General features: G+C 38.8%; 1 protein-coding gene across 1 annotated transcript in view; it reads right to left on the reverse strand.

The window, feature by feature from the left end:
• Positions 1–19,450, reverse strand: part of LOC143119619 (collagen alpha-6(VI) chain-like) — a 30,172-nt gene that overhangs the window by 4,371 nt on the left and 6,351 nt on the right. The window contains exons 8-33 of the mRNA XM_076281240.1: positions 17,764–18,342; positions 16,368–16,726; positions 12,880–12,958; positions 12,229–12,389; positions 12,032–12,124; positions 11,843–11,896; positions 11,543–11,614; positions 11,391–11,417; positions 10,991–11,035; positions 10,657–10,710; positions 9,906–9,968; positions 9,168–9,233; positions 8,981–9,034; positions 8,822–8,857; positions 8,296–8,358; positions 8,047–8,109; positions 7,362–7,424; positions 5,469–5,531; positions 4,295–4,345; positions 4,113–4,148; positions 2,359–2,421; positions 2,048–2,110; positions 1,848–1,880; positions 1,691–1,727; positions 703–1,196; positions 454–550 (exon numbers count right to left, since the gene is read on the reverse strand). Of these exons, the coding sequence (XP_076137355.1) occupies positions 454–550; positions 703–1,196; positions 1,691–1,727; positions 1,848–1,880; positions 2,048–2,110; positions 2,359–2,421; positions 4,113–4,148; positions 4,295–4,345; positions 5,469–5,531; positions 7,362–7,424; positions 8,047–8,109; positions 8,296–8,358; positions 8,822–8,857; positions 8,981–9,034; positions 9,168–9,233; positions 9,906–9,968; positions 10,657–10,710; positions 10,991–11,035; positions 11,391–11,417; positions 11,543–11,614; positions 11,843–11,896; positions 12,032–12,124; positions 12,229–12,389; positions 12,880–12,958; positions 16,368–16,726; positions 17,764–18,342 (2,868 nt within the window). The remainder of the gene's footprint in view (positions 1–453; positions 551–702; positions 1,197–1,690; positions 1,728–1,847; positions 1,881–2,047; positions 2,111–2,358; positions 2,422–4,112; positions 4,149–4,294; positions 4,346–5,468; positions 5,532–7,361; positions 7,425–8,046; positions 8,110–8,295; positions 8,359–8,821; positions 8,858–8,980; positions 9,035–9,167; positions 9,234–9,905; positions 9,969–10,656; positions 10,711–10,990; positions 11,036–11,390; positions 11,418–11,542; positions 11,615–11,842; positions 11,897–12,031; positions 12,125–12,228; positions 12,390–12,879; positions 12,959–16,367; positions 16,727–17,763; positions 18,343–19,450) is intronic.

The raw sequence follows: 19,450 nt of genomic DNA on the forward strand, positions 1-19,450 counted from the left end.
TGTTTCATTTGTCCCGCGTTTCAATCGTCCCGGCTCTCCCCTGGCATCAATCCAAAATTCCACAGCACAGAGACTAGAGCCATTTTATTATGAAATCTACCACCCTGTCACATACCACCCCATCACATTTATTATATTTCAATCCATTATATTTCATTGTGGAAAAAAAGTATGCCTGAGGTGGGTGAATATGATTTTTTTGGAGGGTGATCATGTATTTAATGTGGATAAAAATGAAAATGTTGACATTTTTATAGTGGAAAAGGCACCCGTTTCATAGAATGACCCAAAAACTGACATGTGAGTTGCTTTGGATAAACGTTCTTAGCCACTATGCTACCACCACCCTGTGAATGGATACGTTCTTGTAACTGTGTGTCTCCTCATGTGCTTATATATGTGCAGTTACAAAAACTCAATATGGTTCCTGGATGCCTCTGTTGGCAGACTTACCATAACAGATGGCACAGCGCTGGATCTTCATCAGCTGATTTAACTGGTCTGGTCCCTCTCGAAGAGTTTGCACTATAAAGCTTCTTGTGTCATCTGCCTATAAAGACAAGCAATGGATGATTGGTCCATTCATCTCAAGCGTCTTGATATTTTGCAATTCTCTGGCAAGATCCAGTCTAAATCTACCCATAGTGTCTTAATATAAAGTCCCTCATCTTTTATGAAACTGGGCAAGTTGAGCAGTGTTACCTCAAATGCACGCTGGACATTAGGGGTGTTTCTAAGGGCGATCACTGCAGTTTGGATGTTATTGGCTTTGAGCTCCAGCATGGCAGTGTTGATGGCATTGGCGTCCTCAGAGGCACCGTTGGAGAAGAAGATGGCCACCTTCCTCATCAGCGCACCCCATCTGGTTCGTTTAAAGGAGTGCCTTGCCACAAATCGCATGGCCTCACCAATATTGCGCCTGCTCGAGCTGCGTTCGAGGGTAGTGCCATTCACTAACTCCAAGAGCTTGTCCTTTTGTCTGTAGTCTGAGAAACGGATACGGTGTTTGGTGTTGGAGTTGTAGGAGACCACTGCGACCCGTGCTCCCTTGGGGCAGTTGCTTTCAGAAATGGAGATGTCCTTCAACAGGTCATACATGCTGCTGCGCATCCTTTCAAACGCCCGCTGGTCCACATCCTCGGACATGTCCAAGCCTATGACCAACTCAGTGGGATAGACTGGGCAGTCAGTCTGACCTGCAAACATTCAAATCTCTTGAAGCTGTATAGCTTAAAAAACACAGTTTTTCAAAGAATTGTACGCGTATCTGTTTATGGGCCTACTAAGGCAACGATTAGTTGGTGTTCAGTAAAGCAATGAGTGTTTGCACATTTAAAACTAAGAATTAGTTTATGGTTTTGCAGATTTTGTTTGGAGGTATGACGTTTGAGTGACAGGTTTCAGAAATTGTGTGACATGTATAGATGTGTGTTAGCAATTGAAAAAACAGTCAATATTATTTTCTATATGCTATCATATGTTTAACTCATTAGCATACCGCTTGGGACTGTACAAAGTGTAGCTACTTACCATTACAGCATACTGTTTAGGAGAGAGCATACAACAAGAACATTTATCAACCAAAAGCTTTTATATACATTTTTTTTATAAAACATGAACTAATATAGTAAGGAACAGCAGGTATGGACAGATTAAAATACTGTGGTGATATAGATAATATTGTACTCACCACAATTCTCACGGATATAAGGCAGCAGGTGGCAAATCTTCACACAAAAAAGAAGAGAAAGCAAGCAAGTTTATATTTGATATTTCTTGACTAAGCAGTGTTAAAATAAAGCTAGCACATAATTATGTGAATATAACAAACTTATAGAACTCCTTACGTCTGTTTTATTGCCTGGAGGTCCTCTATGGCCCTTAAAACACCAAGACATAAAGTATGGTTATCTGGTGGACAGTCCACGGTGGTATGAAATTTATTGTAATGCTAGTTTGAGGTGAGGGATAGAATATAATAGAATAGTTTATTATGTCATTGCTTTACAGACAATGAAAAGCAGTTTAGCAGTCTTTTTTGTAGTACCTGGTGTCCGGGCTCTCCGACTAATCCAATATCACCCTCTCTGCCAGGTCTTCCAGCATTTCCCTTAGGTTACCCAAGAATAAACACAACAGTAAGTGTAGGCCAAATAAAAAGATTTGTTTAAAGCGTAGTTTTGCTTTCTGGACAGCACAACACAACAAAACACGTTGTTCATGGCCACATATGCCCTCTGTTTATTGCTTGTTTATAGACAAATAAACAAATACAAATTGTCATAATTTCTATGTGTGTCTACTGCAATATACTTGAATATGTTTTAGATATTTGGACAAATCAATTACAACACTCACCCCTCGTCCCTGGTTTCCTTTTGGGCCTGGACCTCCAGACTGGCCCTTCACACCATCCTCACCCTGTACATCAATAAATTAAACAATCAACAAGTCAGTCAAAGCCATCAAAGCGATGCAAAATTGCTCAGTTGCCTTGTGTTCTGAGAAAAACAACAACAATAACAACAACATATGCACATTATCAAGACACCGTAAGGTGGGGATCCCATTGACCAGCGCCAAGCAACAGGTTTCCTATTGTTCTCTGGTTCGGCAGCGGAACGGTTGAAGAAGCTGAACGTTGACCTTGGTTCAACTTTCTAAGCGCAATCTGAGCGTATTCAATTGTCAGTTTAGGCAATTTCAGACCAAGGACCAAGGACCACTTAACCAGTAAAAAAAACCTCACGGACCACCTAGCTAGTTGATCAGCTGGAGACTTCGTTCACTGACTTGCACAACAGACAGACTGAGGAAGTCATTTGTCCCCAGGGCCATTGAACTGTTCAATGCTTCACTTAAGGGAAGAGAAGAGATAGACTTCTCTGTATAGTCTGTCTGCCTCTTCACCCCCTCCATGTTTGGATACTGTCTGTACACTAGCCACTTTTCACCACTGTCTTTCTGCCTCACTGTTTGCGTGCTATATTAGCACATATGCATAACCCCTCCCTCCATGCCACAGCCGAACTGTGGCCACACTTATACCTTTTCTTAATACAGTTATATATATAGATATATAGACACTGTTGAACTGTTGGACTTACTCCACCACCATCACCATGACACTCACTCACACAGAACACCTTACCTTACTATGCACAGAGAATCACAGGCTCAGTCCCTGCCTCAGTCATTGCAAGCGCCTCTTGATTGATTAATCACCCACTATGTGGATACTGTTTTTAGAATTGATTTAGATTAAGTGTTAGTTAGTATAATTTGTATTTTAGTATATTTAGTATATTCTTTATCTTCTACTGTCCTTATTGCTTAGTTGTGTTTTTTATATTATATATTTGTAATTACTTTTTCTGCTGTTAGTGAATGTGTATGTATTGTCTGTATCCTTGAATTTCCCCTGGGGATCAATAAAGTATCTATCTATCTATCTATCTATCTATCTATCTTTCTATCTATCTAATAGACACAATAGGCCTACTCACTGAACCGCCTTGCTAATTGTCTTCACACCTTGCTTACTGTGTCAGAGGATTCATATGATTTAAATTGGCATAGCTTACATAGGAAGTGTTGCAGAACTGTTTGGATTTACATACAAGTTGGTTCAATATTGCAAACAACTCATCTATATTATGTTTTACCACGTCTGCCCGCGGACCACTTGGGATAGCTTGCGGACCACCAGTGGTCCCCGGACCACACTTTGAGAAACACTGGTTTAGGCTAACCGTTTGTGTTACTTAGGAACGAGATAGAACTTATTATGGTCTGAGCGTTGCGTTACGCTTGCCGCTGGCCAATGTGATCCCCGTCTAACGTGTTTTACAATCACTAACTACCTAGGTGATGCACAACAGCTATTATGCGCCAGAACTTTGTCATTTAAGTGTAGAGTTAATAAAGTGTATTTAGAGTTAATGAGTCAGTTTCACTGGGGGATGATTAGGGGGTCAGATTGAATGAACCATTGTAACGTTGCAAAACGTTATATTGTCAGCAATTTCAAGTTGCAGTGTCAAGAGCAAGAATGTGTGCAGACAGAACATACACTGAGTAAAAGGCTAAAAAGATCTCACTGTCAGACTTACCTGCAATCCAGGATAACCAGGAAAGCCTGGATCTCCCTTTTGAAAAGAGAAAATATATGTATATGAATGACAACATTTTGAAAAACGTCAATATTATTCCATACCTTCATACCAGTGTTCTCTTATAGCTAGGCTGCCTTTGGACTTATTAAATAGTAACGCCAAAACTGCTGGTTAATTACCTTCAGTCCTTTTGGTCCAGGTGGTCCATATCCATCCCTACCATCAAGGCCCTGTAAAAATACAATTGTAAGTAATAGTAAGATAAGCTATATCATCAATTATCATGTATCGGAACTCCCCCTATTACCGTTGGTCCCGTATTTCCACCGTCTTCCGTGTATGTGTCACTTAAAGGGACACCAGGCAAGCCTGATGCTTTTTCTCTACGAAACTCCCCCTCGCTCGGTCTGAAGCTATTTTCCTTTTCTTTGCATCTTCCGTCAGGGGTTTTCGCTGCTTCTTCGCCGGCTCTGCCATTATACACACGTTTGCAACAATCGCTAGTGTTTCGTTAGCCTGCCTCTGTGCTGTGGATGCAGGATGTAAACTGATCCTGCTTCGGTCGGTGGGTACGATACACTGTACTTGCAAGCAGGATATTCTTCCTACAGGCAGTAGGGGCGGGCGAGAGAGTCTTCATTCGCCCTGTAATGAGTCATTTAACCATATACCGACTTACGAAGATGAGTAATTAACACGAAAACATTGCCTGGTGTCCCTTTAATATCCATTTCTATACAAACCAAGATGGCGGATTCCTAAAGAAACGCAAGCACCCACACCATAGGTGTATCTAAATTAGCTATGTACCAAAAATGACATTTTACCGTGACTCGAAGAGCTGTAAACAGTGTTGTAAGGCTGCGTGTACACATCCGCTTGGAGCTCCAGTGGAATTTTAATTTCATGACGAGAATTCTCGGTCTAACCGTTCATGTGCCGTTGAAACGGCGTAAATAGGCGACCCATTAGGCCAGCACTATAACTCAGAGCGTGGTAAACAAAATCAGATATTTCAGGCAGTAAATGCTCCCGTTAAGAACCAAACCAGATTTTGTTCAAATCTACACACCTATGGCTACTGAAAAATGTAAGGTTCATTTAGCAAATGTTATTTTGAAGTGTGTAAAACATTGTTGTTTTAGAATTTCCGAACAAAAGTGGTGATAATTGGGGGTGTTACGATACTGTGAAATAGGACATTTTGCCAGTTGTAGTATCTTCATTTGATACACTATTGTAGCTATATACTTTCACATAATTAATGTTGCCTGATGAACAAGATTACCGTCTCCCAAGAGCATTACTATATATGTGTTTGTAAATAAATCCAAATAAACAAAACAGACAAACCGGGGGTCCTCTGGGGCCCAATGATCCCTCGGCTCCATGGACTCCAGAATCGCCTTGCTGCCCCTGAAAGCACACGTCATTATTGATCCCTAATGCCCCTGAACACACACGTCATTATTGATCCCTGGTAGAAAATGATTCCCAGACAACCTTCACATACTAATGAACAGAGAATAAATAAGCAAAATACAAACTACAAGATGCCAATGTCATTCTTTAACCATTGCTTCACTTATGTTTCTTTATCTGTTCTGTGTTTTAGTTTGGTTTTTACTATTTAGTTTGTTTTATGTTATTTGTCACTGTTTGTGTTGCATGAAACCCTATAATGCAACAGTTAGAGCCGGTCCAACTATTTATTAATTTCTGATTGGACGAGAGGCATTCCATGAGTCATCACGAGTAGGGGTATTCCAGGGGTATTTAAGCCTTTATATGAACCTTTTCTATTTTCGGAGAAATACAACATTGTGTGACTGGGGTCATAACCTCGTAACTCACTTTACGGCTGAGTAATAAACTTTTTTCTGAAAACAATGCTAACATGATGTAATGAGCATGCGACTTAGCGTCACACAAGAGTAAGCATTCATGGGCATCAAAAAAACCTTCTTCCCAGTGAAAACATCATCATTCCGCATCATTCACGTCACGTAATGTGTGAGTCAGAGGTCGGAATCTGGGGCTAGATTTTGCTAACAGAGTTGCCCAGTTAGGGGCTCATCATCATTTTTGTCCTCACGTTGTAGTTCGTTTGTAGTCCATGTAGCCTTTCATGTCCAACAGTTTTAATGTGAACTTGGGAATTTGCCGTTTGTGTCACTTGAAAGCTGCATATCTGTCTTTCACAAGCGTCTTACACTATATTTTAAGCAAATACAGTTGTTTATTTAAGATTAGTGAGCATATGTTTAAACCTTTGTTGTGGCATCCGTGTTTGTCACACATTCCGACGGCAAAGCACATGAACACTCGCTGTGAGAAAAACAAAGTAATCACAGGGGCGGTCCTTGTCATTCCCAGGTTCAATGAGCATTCATGGCACCTGGGAATGACAAGGACCGCCCCCGTGATACCCAGCCGTGTGAATATCCTTTACTAACTCTTCTTTCACTCGTGCCATATTGCTTAAGTAACCACTCTGCATTGAATGATTCAATGTGAACATTCCATTGATTCGTAGCGAGAGAGCAGCAATTTCATAACGCCACATTTGAGTGAGAAAATGGAGTAAATAAAGAGTAAGTGAATGTTTAATTTAATATGAGACTACAGGCAAGTAAGTAGCCTAAGTAAGCTATACAAATTACTGTGTGCACAATATGGCCTCTCTAACTAAACTTGGCTCTTGCCTGGTGTTGTGTTTCTTGGCTCGCTATGTTAGTGGGAGGAGGATGAATGAACAAAAATCAAAATAAACAATAGAAAACACAATTTTGTGGCTTTAAACTAAATTAGTTGGTAATGGAACTGTTGTATGTATAAAAGCAATATGACACTTGTGGTTGTGTAGCTGGTAAAGGATATCATCACGGCTTTAATTCAGCGATAGGCAATATCCTTTACCCACACCACTCCCACTCATTTTGCTTAAATGACACCACCAACAACAACAACAACAATATTATTACTATTATTATTATCATTATCATTATTACTTTTTTACTATTATTACAAGTACAAGTTCAATTTCAAAATCTTCAAAGGTGGGTAAAAATACTTTCTACATGGTTTTGTATTATACATCTAGGCAAACTGATTACAAAAACTGAGTATGGATGGATAAAATGAGTGGACAAAGTAGCCTATGAAAGAATAATAAATTAGACTTGTCTACCTTGGGTGAGGTTGAGTTATGGATGGATATTAGTGAGGTTAACTTTATCCACTTACTTTTTGTCCTTTGTTCCCTGGATGGCCCCTGAATCCTCTTGGTCCCTCTACTCCTGGAAACCCCTACAATGAGAAGGATTATTTTGTGGACATGATGAAGTTCATATTCTTGTTTTTATTATTATTTAACCAGGGAAGAAAATCACATTGAGATAGGTATCTAATTTACAAGTGAGCCCTGGCCAAGGTAGCAGCACACATTGAACATAATAGAGGCAGACAAAGTAAAAAGAAGTACATAAACAACAGTCACATCACACACATACACTAACACACACACACACACACACACACACACACACACACACACACACACACACACACACACACACACACACACACACACACACACAACAACAACAATAAAACAAAATGAAAAGTTTCTTGAAATAATACACGCAACATTTAGACGTACAGGACAAGACTGCAGATCAGCAAATCAGACAAGACAAACACAGTGCTGCCATCTTGGATGTGTGTCTTCTTCAATGTACGCATATATTTGCCATTTCAGACATTCAAGAAATTCTATGTTTTCTGTTTTCCAGCTTAGCTCCATCTAAAGGCTTTTTATTATTGAAAACAGAAATATACAATAGATGCTAAGAACACATACTGTATAAGACGTGTACATTGCTTTAGAGATGTTTGAGTCTACACTGACAAACTGATTTCTAGAATTCACCTGCGGACCTGGTAAACCATGAGGACCTATAGGTCCCACAAAACCTGGTAATCCCCTCGCACCCTAGAAGACAGACACAAAAAATAAATGAGCCGTTTATCATATAACATTTCAAGATGTACTTCCTATCAATCAGTTATTTTGATGCATGCGCCAAGTTTGTGAAATGTCATGTCTGTCAAGTGAAACAGGTTCTATGTCAAAAAGTGTTCAGAAGTACAGCACTCGTGGGACTTCTATTCACTTTACCTGAGGTCCTGAAGGACCAGGGGGGCCCTCAATACCAGAGTCACCTGGACTTCCTATGAGTCCCTGAAGTCAAAAAGAGAAATCAGACAAGAACACTGGCTCCGTGTAATACATAACACAAACATTTTATACTAATACTACATTTACATTTACATTTTTGTATTTGTATTTTCTGAATCACCGTCATTGCTGATTTTTCGATTAAGATTTAGATATGGCAATTTAAAAAAGAATTCCAAATTCATAGCTCTGTCTCTCTCTATACACACACACACAGTATAGTATTGTTCTTACACACCAACAAATCTTTAGAAGAATGAGGGAAAACATGAAAAATTGACTTTGAATTGTAAACTGTACACCAATATATGCCAGTCTGTCGGTCACAAAGCTGTGCAAGATCAAAATGAGTTCAATGATGACAAACTGAAAAACTGATTGACTCAAAAAGCAGTGAAAATGCACTGTGCTGCATTGAATTGTTAATGTTGCTAATAACATCAATAATCTATCTGCGGAGTTGTACCTTCCCCCCTGGTTGACCTCTCCTGCCACTGGTACCCTTATGAAAAAAATAGAATGAATGAGTCAGCAATGCACAACAGAGTGATGCAACAGTTGAACGAGCATACCATCAAAATCAAAGAAATAAACATTCAATGATGAGAGAACAGAACACACTTACATCATTTCCGGGTAATCCCTCCTCTCCAGGACGGCCATCTTCCCCTGCTTCTCCCTATCGAAAAGAACAGGAATTTTGAAGTATTTTGCCAGATGTGCATTATTAAACACAATCATTTGAAAGCAGGTTTACTGTAATACAACACATGCGTTTTATAGTTTACTGGTTAGCATTTCTGTTCACATACCCGTGCTCCCTGGCTGCCTTGGTCTCCTTTTGGACCTTCAATTATGTTGTCTCTCCCAGGCGCTCCCTAGAGGCATGTTTCAGTAAACAATGAAGAGAAATGAGCCATTATCAAACCATTTTTAAGATGCACCTCCTCATTCAGTTATGTTGATGTATGCATACCATGTTTATGAAATATACATGTCTGTCATGTGATAAATTGTGTTCTTTCAAAGAACTTCAGAGTACTAAGAGTTCACAGAACGGTAGTCCTTTTAAAGAGGAAAATAACTGTTGAGAGGCATATTTGAACTGCCTTTGTTCAGCATTTGCAGCAAGATTAAGCATAATAAACCCAGCTTGATGCTAGTCTTTGCCAAATGAACATGCATTGCATTTCTGTTAGATTGGAACTGTTCCATTAGATTTACAATGAGCTATGGCCATAAAATTGGCTACACATCTAAAGAACCCCAATGTAAATTGTTTTGAAAGTGCCTAAGTTGGCTGACCTCACTGAGGTCATATTGTCATAGTCAATTGTCAAAGGCAAATCATGCTCTCATCACTTGTCCTACCTACAACATTGTCCTACAATGTACTGATGGTTATCTAAAAACAGATGAACAGGGTCTTCACAATTGTTTGTTTGCTTAAGACTATTTGGAAGTGTCTGGCTATTTGTATGAGGCTAATTCATAGTACAACATAAATTTCAGTTCCAACTTTCCACCACATATTTCCACGAGTTACGTACAGGATCTCCTCTTAATCCTTTCTCGCCATAAATCCCTGGACCACCTCTGATGCCTGGATAACCCTGAAATGCAGAGGCAGACAGCAGGTCAGGTATAAGCATAGAACTCTGCTGAAAAAATCATGTTTCTCTATACCTACAATGAGATCCATGAGTATTTGGCCGTTGATACACATTTTCTAATTATGTCTCTGTACGCCACCACAATGGATTAGAAACAAAACAAGCAAGATGTGTAGACTTTCTGCTTTAATTCAAGGGGCTGAAGAAAAATGTTGCATCACCATCTAGGACATTTAATACATTGTCAGTTTGTCACCCCATGTTTGAGGCTACTAGCGGAGATACACACTTCTACTTTCTCTCCCTTCTTTCCTTTCATGGCCCTTCCAGTGTAGTCACAGGGGGTGTGCGTTGCCTTGCACTTCTTATTCGCCCAGATAAACAGAAATTTCATCTTTCTTAATCTGCTTACTCTTGGGGTTTAGGTCCCCGTATAGAGATTAGGTTTATTGTTCATAATAATATATGGTTATGGATACGCTTTTGTCCAAATATATATATATATATGCTGTTCAGCAGCCTTAAACAATTGTAACACAGGGTTTAAAGCAAGGACGGGTTATCTTCAGTAGATATAATGGCAATAGATATCAAGTCAATAGATATTTACTTTTAAATCTTATACAACCTGGCCTAAACCTGCATTCAAGCAAGGCACATCATCCAATTAGAAATGTGATCATGTTACCGGATTGCCAGGATCTCCTCTCTCTCCAGCCGTGCCATTACTTCCAGGATCACCCTGTGTGCAATACAAAGGAAGCTTGTACGTTATGATACTGACAGCAGCATGTAGTACAGTGAAAGCTCACTCTCTTGTTCTGTAGTGCAGGGAAACACTGGGAGTAGGTATAGGTGCTGTCAACTTAGCAACCAGTTTCTGTGAATAGTTGTCTGGGTACAGAAGCTGTCAACTTAGCAATCAACTTCTGTTGTTACCATTTACTATAGATGCAGTGCAATCAGAGAGGGTTGAAGCGGAGCAAGGATCTTTGGTGCAATAGTGAAATGGGATAACAGACCTGATCTCCATGCACACCATCCAGGCCATCTTCTCCAGGTGTCCCCTATGAAACAAATGTCAACAACATATTTAGGATACTAATTGTCCTGAACCCTTTACATCCACATGGAACAGTGCCCTGATTTGGCAGTACAAAATAAAAAAAGAATTAACAAAAAATGGTAAAATGGTAAGAAATGGCGCTGGACATTTTCTGCCAGGAAAATGGGAATAGCAGAAACTATTTTTGACATATTCAAATATTTCTACTAATGAAGAATATGTACTGTTATTTATTTAAGGACTAAAGGAATTGTCCATAGAAATACAAAATCAACAGAGTATTGCCAGTAGGCTAATTCTTTTTAGATTTGTTATGTTTGTTTTTACAGTGTATAGAGTTAATCTCTATTACTCACTTTTTCACCACTGTAGCCTCTTCCACCCTGAAATAGATAAACAGATATATGCACTGGTCATTCATGATCACACATGCAGTATATCGATATACCTAGCAATCAGGCCCTGCTTGACATATGACTTTGTAGAAAAGCATGCACAGCATCTGTACCTTTATACCTCTCATCCCTTGGCATCCCTGGTCTCCTTTGGTTCCATTCAGTCCTGGAGGTCCTCGGCCTCCCTACAGAGGTCAAGACAGTCCGTTAAATATCAAAATGTTGTTCATATTTAATCAGTTTTAATCAGATTACACCCAACACATAGCTCCATACACTATGTTAAGCGACCTTGGGTTTGAGAAAGGCACAATATAAAATAAAATTCTCTTCTCTTCTAAAATGTGTAACATTTAAAACTGCATTAAAATGAATTTTTTTACAAGAAGTAGATGTCGTTGACAAATACTTACACTGCTTCCCTCATCTCCAGGGAATCCCGGATATCCTGGGAGTCCTTTAATTCCCTGTCCAATACAAATACAGTTACATTAGATGCAATTACAAGACAGAGCACACCATGATAATCAGACTGATACATCGTCCTTGTCAATTTTGTAGCTTTCTTCCTCAACTGTCCATGAGAACAGTGAGAACCTCACCTTCGCTCCATAATACCCTGGGGGTCCAGGGGGCCCTGGTGGCCCAACACAAATGCAACTTATATTGCAACACTTCCTCAGAACCACTGAAACCTGCAGGGCAGAGCAACAAAGGTTTGAATGATCTGATGACTGAAGTTTTTCAGAGGTGAAGAAGGTGAAGGTAGAAGCAAACGTGAAGTGGCCAGCTCACTTACTAGGTTTGTCTTTATGGCATTAGCTATGTTATCCATCCCAATGGAAAAGTGCTGCTTGTACCTGTTGACTTCACCAGGACCTGCTAAACCAAACTCAACCATTTGAAGCTCATGAGCGTTTTGGGTTCCCTCCAAAGCCACCACCAACAGCGTATCTATTCCTGTAGAGCAAAAGATTAAGGTGAAGTTCCTTTTGCAGTTCCTTACTTTTCCAATTGATGAAGCTGTTTGCGTTACCCATTAATAGAGAGTAACTGCACATTCCTTTCTCTTCACATACAATATTTAGGCAACAACCTTCATCAACACTGGTCGTGAACAGAGAAAAACAGAAATTCATTTGTGGCTATTCTTTCTTTATGATATTATCCTGGCCAGCACTCCTATTTGAGTGTGGGTTCCTTCATTTTTCTTATTTCCCAATAAACATCAACAAGCAATCAGAAGATACAATGGAATTTTCTGGATACTTCTGGAATACATAGTCATACATGCTGAAAACTCAGTGCAAGTTCAGTGTTTGCAAAAATGTTGGGAGGCTCCACAGGCCAATAAACAGATGGAAAAATGTGTGATGTTTTAAATGCATGGTGCCATTGTTTACTTTATGTGTTATCGCTATGAATTCCCAAATATATCCTGATATCCTACCACTTTTCCTTAGCCTGTCTGATTCGCTTTTCAGCATCTCCACTGAGTTATCAAGTCCATCTGAGAAAATGATCAGTGCCTGAAACAGGAAACATACAACAACAAAAAATATACAATACAATACAATATTTATTATGAATATACATTATTATAAAGTATATGTACATTGTACATTTGGTGGATGCATTTAGCGATTAACATTTAAGCATTTTTTAAATTTAAGCTACAGAACTACACTACAGACAGCAATACAATATTCTTTAATTTTTACTTAATCTAAAGTAAAGTCGGTGCCGACTATACTACTTAAACGGCACCGAAAATCAAAAAATCCAGTGGAAACTAGATGGCAGAAGTGTGTAGGCCAATCTGCCCAGCAGCTTTTTCTACTTTGTCACCTACAGAGTTTGACAGGTACGATCTTTCAAAACGCCATGTTATTTCCCATAGACAATCCACGCCCGGAAGTTGGATGGATACGGAAGTTAGGAGGCGGGATATATTCTGTAGAGGTCTATAAGACTTGCCTGATTATCTGCTACGTTTCTTCCATGATTTGGGAAAAGCCTGTAAAAGTCCTGGCAGGAAGCATGCATAAGGATGTAGATCCAGGAATGCACTAATATTTTGTTCGTAGTCCAGTTTGCAACAATTATTAGTTATTACTAAGTTGTAAACACTTCGGGAAAAAAATATTTTAAACTGGATATACCAAAAAACGTTGATGTAATCGCTTCCTGTAAGGACTTTTACAGGCTTTTCCCAAATCACGGAAGAAACGTTGACGCAGCGGTATAGTAGCAGATAATCAGGCAAGTCTTATTTAAATAAACTCCTGGTGCACTTACAAACTTTCTAATGCCTCGTTATTGGACTAAATGTTGTAGTTGTACTACTGCAGAAGTTTCGTAGCATTCAGGGCATTATTAGTGGGGTAATTTACGAGATAAAAGTTGGTTCCATCATGACTGCAGAACGTCATTAGTTTCTGACGGCGCTACTCGACCAGGGCTCGACCAAGGGAAAAAAGGTTCTGGGAGGGTGTTTGGCTCGGGGTCATGGTGCAAAGAACCCTAGGGTAAAATTACTCCGAACCATCGCTTTAAACCCTCCTGCGCTGCATTGTTACAACTTCATGGGAAAGTTTCACCAACCTTTAACTACACCGGTCTCAATGCAAGTTCCCTGACTCAGTCTTGTCCTTGCTGCCGCCTTATAATTTTGCTAGATGACTGCCTGACTTGGCTCGCTATTGTGTTTGCATTGTAGGCCTGGCCGAAGAACAAAGCTTCATCCACTGACTGATGGACGGCCGGTGAACGCGCGTTTCTTCAGTCCTGAGGAGGACCATTTTAGGAGTCACAGCCACTGTTTTTCTTTCGTTAATTTGTAATTTTAATCGGATCGACTGTGCGCAGCTTTGGGCCTACAGACCATAGGTGAGCCACTACATGGCCCAGCGCAGGAACTCCTGTTGCTCTTCTGTTTGCTAGCTCTGTGTGTGTGTATGCGTGTATGAGAGTGTGTTGGTTTGTGTGTCCATGTTTGTCTGTGTTTGTCTATTTAAAACCGCTTAGGGCTATGTGCAATATATTTGTCTGAGGACAGTCCTTGTTTGCAGTGCTGAATGTGTGCGGTGCAGAATAAAATAACTTATCAGTGTGTACAAATATTTATCTAAACTTGTGTGCAGTGAATATTGTGTGCAATATACAGTGTAAAATCTATTAGTATTATTCTTTCCTTTATGCACATTTATTTTGGTTTGAAGTGATCACCTGTGAATATTGTACCACGCTTGTTTGATACTTATTTATTGACTGTCCAACTACAGATTGTTGCTTCATGCCTGAGCGGCTACTATTTATTGTATGTATTGCCTCAATTATTTGTTAATACATTTTCTACTTTTGATTACATCAGCCCCAATTGTTCCTTCACAGGAACAGCCTGCATTAAGGCATTTAAGAGGTCAAAAGGTGTTTTGCGCTCAGTATCGCCCCCTTCTGGTTACATTAGGATTTCAACATTTAAACTTTTATACTACAGGGCTACAGCTACAGTGTAAGAATAATGTTTAACTACAGTGCAGAGGAGAATACAGCTAAGAGTTATTAGCCTGACGTAGTCATACTCAATTCTAGTCAGAATATGAGTCTGATACTGCTCCATTGGGACGTAATTATGGGGCGTGTTTCAACCGATACAGGGGGGGAATGCCTCTGCACTCAATTGGATAGACCTAACCAATCAGAGCAACAAAATAGCTTACCGTGAGGTGTAGGAAGAAAACACACCAACCCTCCTATATCCCCTCCGTTTTTACAAATAATTCTGTTGAACAGTGATATGCTACAAACATGTTAAACAGCTGGGAAAGGCTGTCGCAAATCCCTCGAACAGGTGGTCAATTAGAGATTTCAAACAAACATGTCGCAATGCAACAGCGCTGTTTTCCCTTGAAAGTGAAACTACGAGTTTTCCCACATCTCAACTTTGGCCAAAGTTTTCAGAAATAATCGTTTTCAGTGATACAACCTCATTAAGTAATTTTCAATATGGGGTCTTAAAAGCCATGTATCCTTCTAGCCACAGCGTTTTTGTTTCAAACATAAGCCTAATCTAAGCGTGCTCAGATGACGTGATAGACCAGGTGCTGTTGCTCACCTGTCCATCATCGTAAAGCCTGATTTGATTGGTCCGCCTGATATAGGGCGAGCATACTTCCACCACAATGAAGCAATGCCAGACCGAACTTCCCGACCTCAGTTGTGGGCGGGACTAAGTTCGGAATGGCACCCAGGCTAAAGAGTTATCGCTGTATCTGTCAATACTAGTACTAGAGGATATGATTTATTGGCCTGCACTACTATATTGACTGTCTATGCACAATTGCACAATTTGAGCCCAATTTTGCTGCTCTTATTTATTCATTGTTTGTGCCTTCTTATTTACTTTTTATTGTTTACTTGAATGTTATGTTTGTCTGTGGACTTAATTGGTAAAATTATGTCTTGTCTCCACCGTGGGATAGTAAGAAACGTAATTTCAATCTCTTTGTATGTCTTGACACGTGAAGAAATTGACAATAAAGCAGACTTTGACTGACTTTGACTTTTGACTTTGATAGGAGTGCCATATTCTAATAGAAGTATAGAGGAGGAGAAGTGGTAGAAGATGAGACAGAGAAGAGAGGGAAGTGAAGTGTGGTGGGAAGAGGTGTCTGAGTTTGTCAGAAGTGCTAAGAGGAGGTATTCTTGGAAGAGTTGTGTCTTCAAGAGTTTTTTTGAAGATAGAGAGGGGACACCCCTGCTCTGATGGAGCTTGGCAGATTGTACCAACATCAGGGGACCACAGATGAGAAAAGTCTGGATTGCCGTGAAATAAATTCATAATAGGCATAACAGGACTTCTGTGTACGGGTTTTGTAGCTTGATGAGACTGTTAGATCTGTTATATGTTCTTACAGATTGTAAACAGATACTCACCTTTATTTCTGCCTGCCTTGGTCTGAAGAGTTTCTCAAAAGACTCCAGCAGCTGTTTGTTGAAAAAGGTGTCCTCGCCTATTGCTAAATTTGTCACTATTTTGTCAATATCGGGGTTGTCGGGGTTGTACTGGGTAAAGTCAAAAAATTCCAGCATCTTCCCCTTTTGATCCACCAGACGGAAGGCGATCCTTGGATTAACAATGTTATTAGGAGGAGCACAGCATATGCCATCCAGAGATGATATGTCTCTGATTATCTTAGGCAGTCTCTGCTTCAACTGGCCCTGTCCACTGAAGAGAGTGGGTTTACTCGGCCTTCTGGTGATATCAAATCCAACAGCAATGTCCACAGTACATCCTACAAACAACACAAACTCAGTTAATGTTGGGAAGTCATTTTGTCTATTTGATATACATTCTAGGGGTGTGCTGGCATACTGGTAAAAGCTGAGCACTTAAATTACCAACTGCCATGCCACCTGTTCATCTCGCTGGTTGCAGCCTAAGTATCTTTTTAAGTGTGTGTGCTGGCACTGCTGTGAATTTGGCAGTTGGAATAAGTTAGAAAAAGGAGTTACAGCTTGTGTTCAAATATTATTACAACGGAACCATCATTCCGCTTCAACTACCATGAAGGCTTAATCATGTTCCTAAACATTATAACATTGACATTTTTATCCCTCAATGTGTTTTGAAAGATTGAATCGGTATAAACCTGATCAGTCATGTAATGTTTCCATTGACATCATTTACCAATACCATAACTGTCAACAGTTATTTAACCTGGTTGAACTATGAACTAATATTATGAAAAATACCGAATATCCATTTGTCTGCATATATTTTATTTTTATTAACATTAAATTAAGCTATTTTAATCTAGGTTACACATTACCTAATGATTAGCTCAAGGGAAAAAAACATTAAGGTTGTTAAAGAGATTTCATATAGTAAAAGTACTATATGATGAAGTCTCAATAACATTGCATTGCCAATGAAATAAGTGAGGTAATTTACCTACGGTAACATTGACCTAATCTAGCTCATTATGAATTCATCATGTGTTCAGTATGTAAACATAAGGAATTATGAATTAGTTTACGATTTGTACCTTATATGAATTCATCATGAACACATTAAGAATTCATCATTATAACAAAGGAAAACACACTGAAAACACATACTAAAAAAACTCTGTTAATGAGGAAAAGGATATTTGTTAATCCTTAAGTAATGTTGAAAACATACTTAATAATGATAAATTGAGTGTATTGTTAATACTTAACTATTTGTTAATACTTAACTAACTTAAGTAATGCTTAATTGTGTACACTTATTGTAAAGTGTTACCAATTAACTGATCAAAATCGTAAAAGCAGTCAAAGCTTTACTAACCAGCTTCCAGATGACTCTGCTTTTTTTCACACAATATCTTCAACACTTCTCCCAAGTGACGGTGGAGTTCTGTAAAGCTACTTAAAGTAAGTGGTTTGCGTCCATTTGCCTGTATTTTATGGAGCTGATCACTGTCTATTCGGCCAACTCCAATGACTTCAATATTTATTTTCATCATTCTGAGCTTATCTGCAATCTCTGGGGCATTTTTCTCATCTGTGACTCCATCCGTTAATAATAATAAAACTTGAGGGACACCCTTTCGACCTCCATGTTCAGGCAGAAAAGAATACTTCCTGACGAAATCCAGCCCAGCTGCAATTGAATTGCCTTCTTTTATTTGTGTGATAGATCCAATGTTCTCCATTATGTCATTAGCATTGTTATAGGTATTGAGGTGGAATTCTGTTCGGATGTCTTCATCTTTGCGGCAGAACTGGACCACACCAACCTGGGTAAAGTTTGGACCTATTCGAAGACTCTCCACCAAATCTTTCATAAAGTTCTTCATGAGTGTGAAGTTCTGGTTGTCAATGCTGTCAGACCCATCAATAAGCATCACCAAATCCATATTACATTCTGAAGGGGAACAAGAGAAAGAGACAGAGTTGGCTCTTGATTATTAAAGAAAACGTAATAAAATAAAAGATGGCAAATCATTCCCCAATTTCCCTAAGGACAATAATTATACTCTATCACCTTGACACCTAATCACCTTGATTTTGGTTGATAATTTTCAACTCAACTTCTGAATTTTTTTAAATTTAAACTGATAAATTATTTATCTTATTTTCCTCAAAAAATCTGAACAAAAAAAATAATAAAATAAATACATTTTTAAAAGGTGCTTATATGCTTCCAAACATGTTTACAATGACTTCTTCTACATCAATGACTCAATGTTCCATGATTCATCTAACAAAGTTTTGCTGAAATGTAACCTGCATACTGTACACAAATCACATTAATTACAATATTTTGATGAAGTAGTAAAATAATATTTTAATAATATTTTATTAATATCAAAATTAAGAATACAAATGCACACAATACTAAGATGGTGGAAATTTATGAAATAGAATATTTAGATCTGTTCACTTCAGAATCATGACGGAGGTTATGCAGGATGAAAAAAGACTAGAAAGGAATACCCAAAAATGTATGATAGTAACCCTTAATGATTTTGGCCATTTTTTCGTAATCTTAATTTGAACCCCTGAGAAATTGCTGTCCTGTTGCCTAAGCCCAAGACTAATCACCTACCTCCATTTGTAAATAATTGACAATTTGTTTATACATTTGCATTTTTTCTACTTTTAACTATGTATTATGGGCTTACCATTAATAAACATGTGTGTTATGTACAATTAAACATGGCAAACAACACTTTTATGTATCTTATGAATTATCTGTAGGCTAAGTAATCTATTAGTGTTACCTAATGGCTAATGAATATAACTAACCACTTGTCAATAACTTTTGAGTGGTTTATTAAGCTTTTACAATATGTTTTTTATAAACTACTTATAAGTAATCCAATAACATGATCTAACTAACCATTTAGTAATACCTTGTAAATGGTTTGTTAATAAACCTTATTATAAAGTGGCACCGTAATTTTGCTCAAGATCCAACATATTTCAAAACATGTTATAATGTGAATAATGCTTTTTGCAGCCGTGGCCTA

This window comes from Alosa pseudoharengus, unplaced genomic scaffold, assembly GCF_046254945.1.
Source record: "Alosa pseudoharengus isolate Yale_2024_CS ecotype anadromous, Long Island Sound unplaced genomic scaffold, YU_APseudo_1.1 YU_APseudo_1.1_scf_12, whole genome shotgun sequence".
Taxonomy (NCBI): domain Eukaryota; kingdom Metazoa; phylum Chordata; class Actinopteri; order Clupeiformes; family Clupeidae; genus Alosa; species Alosa pseudoharengus.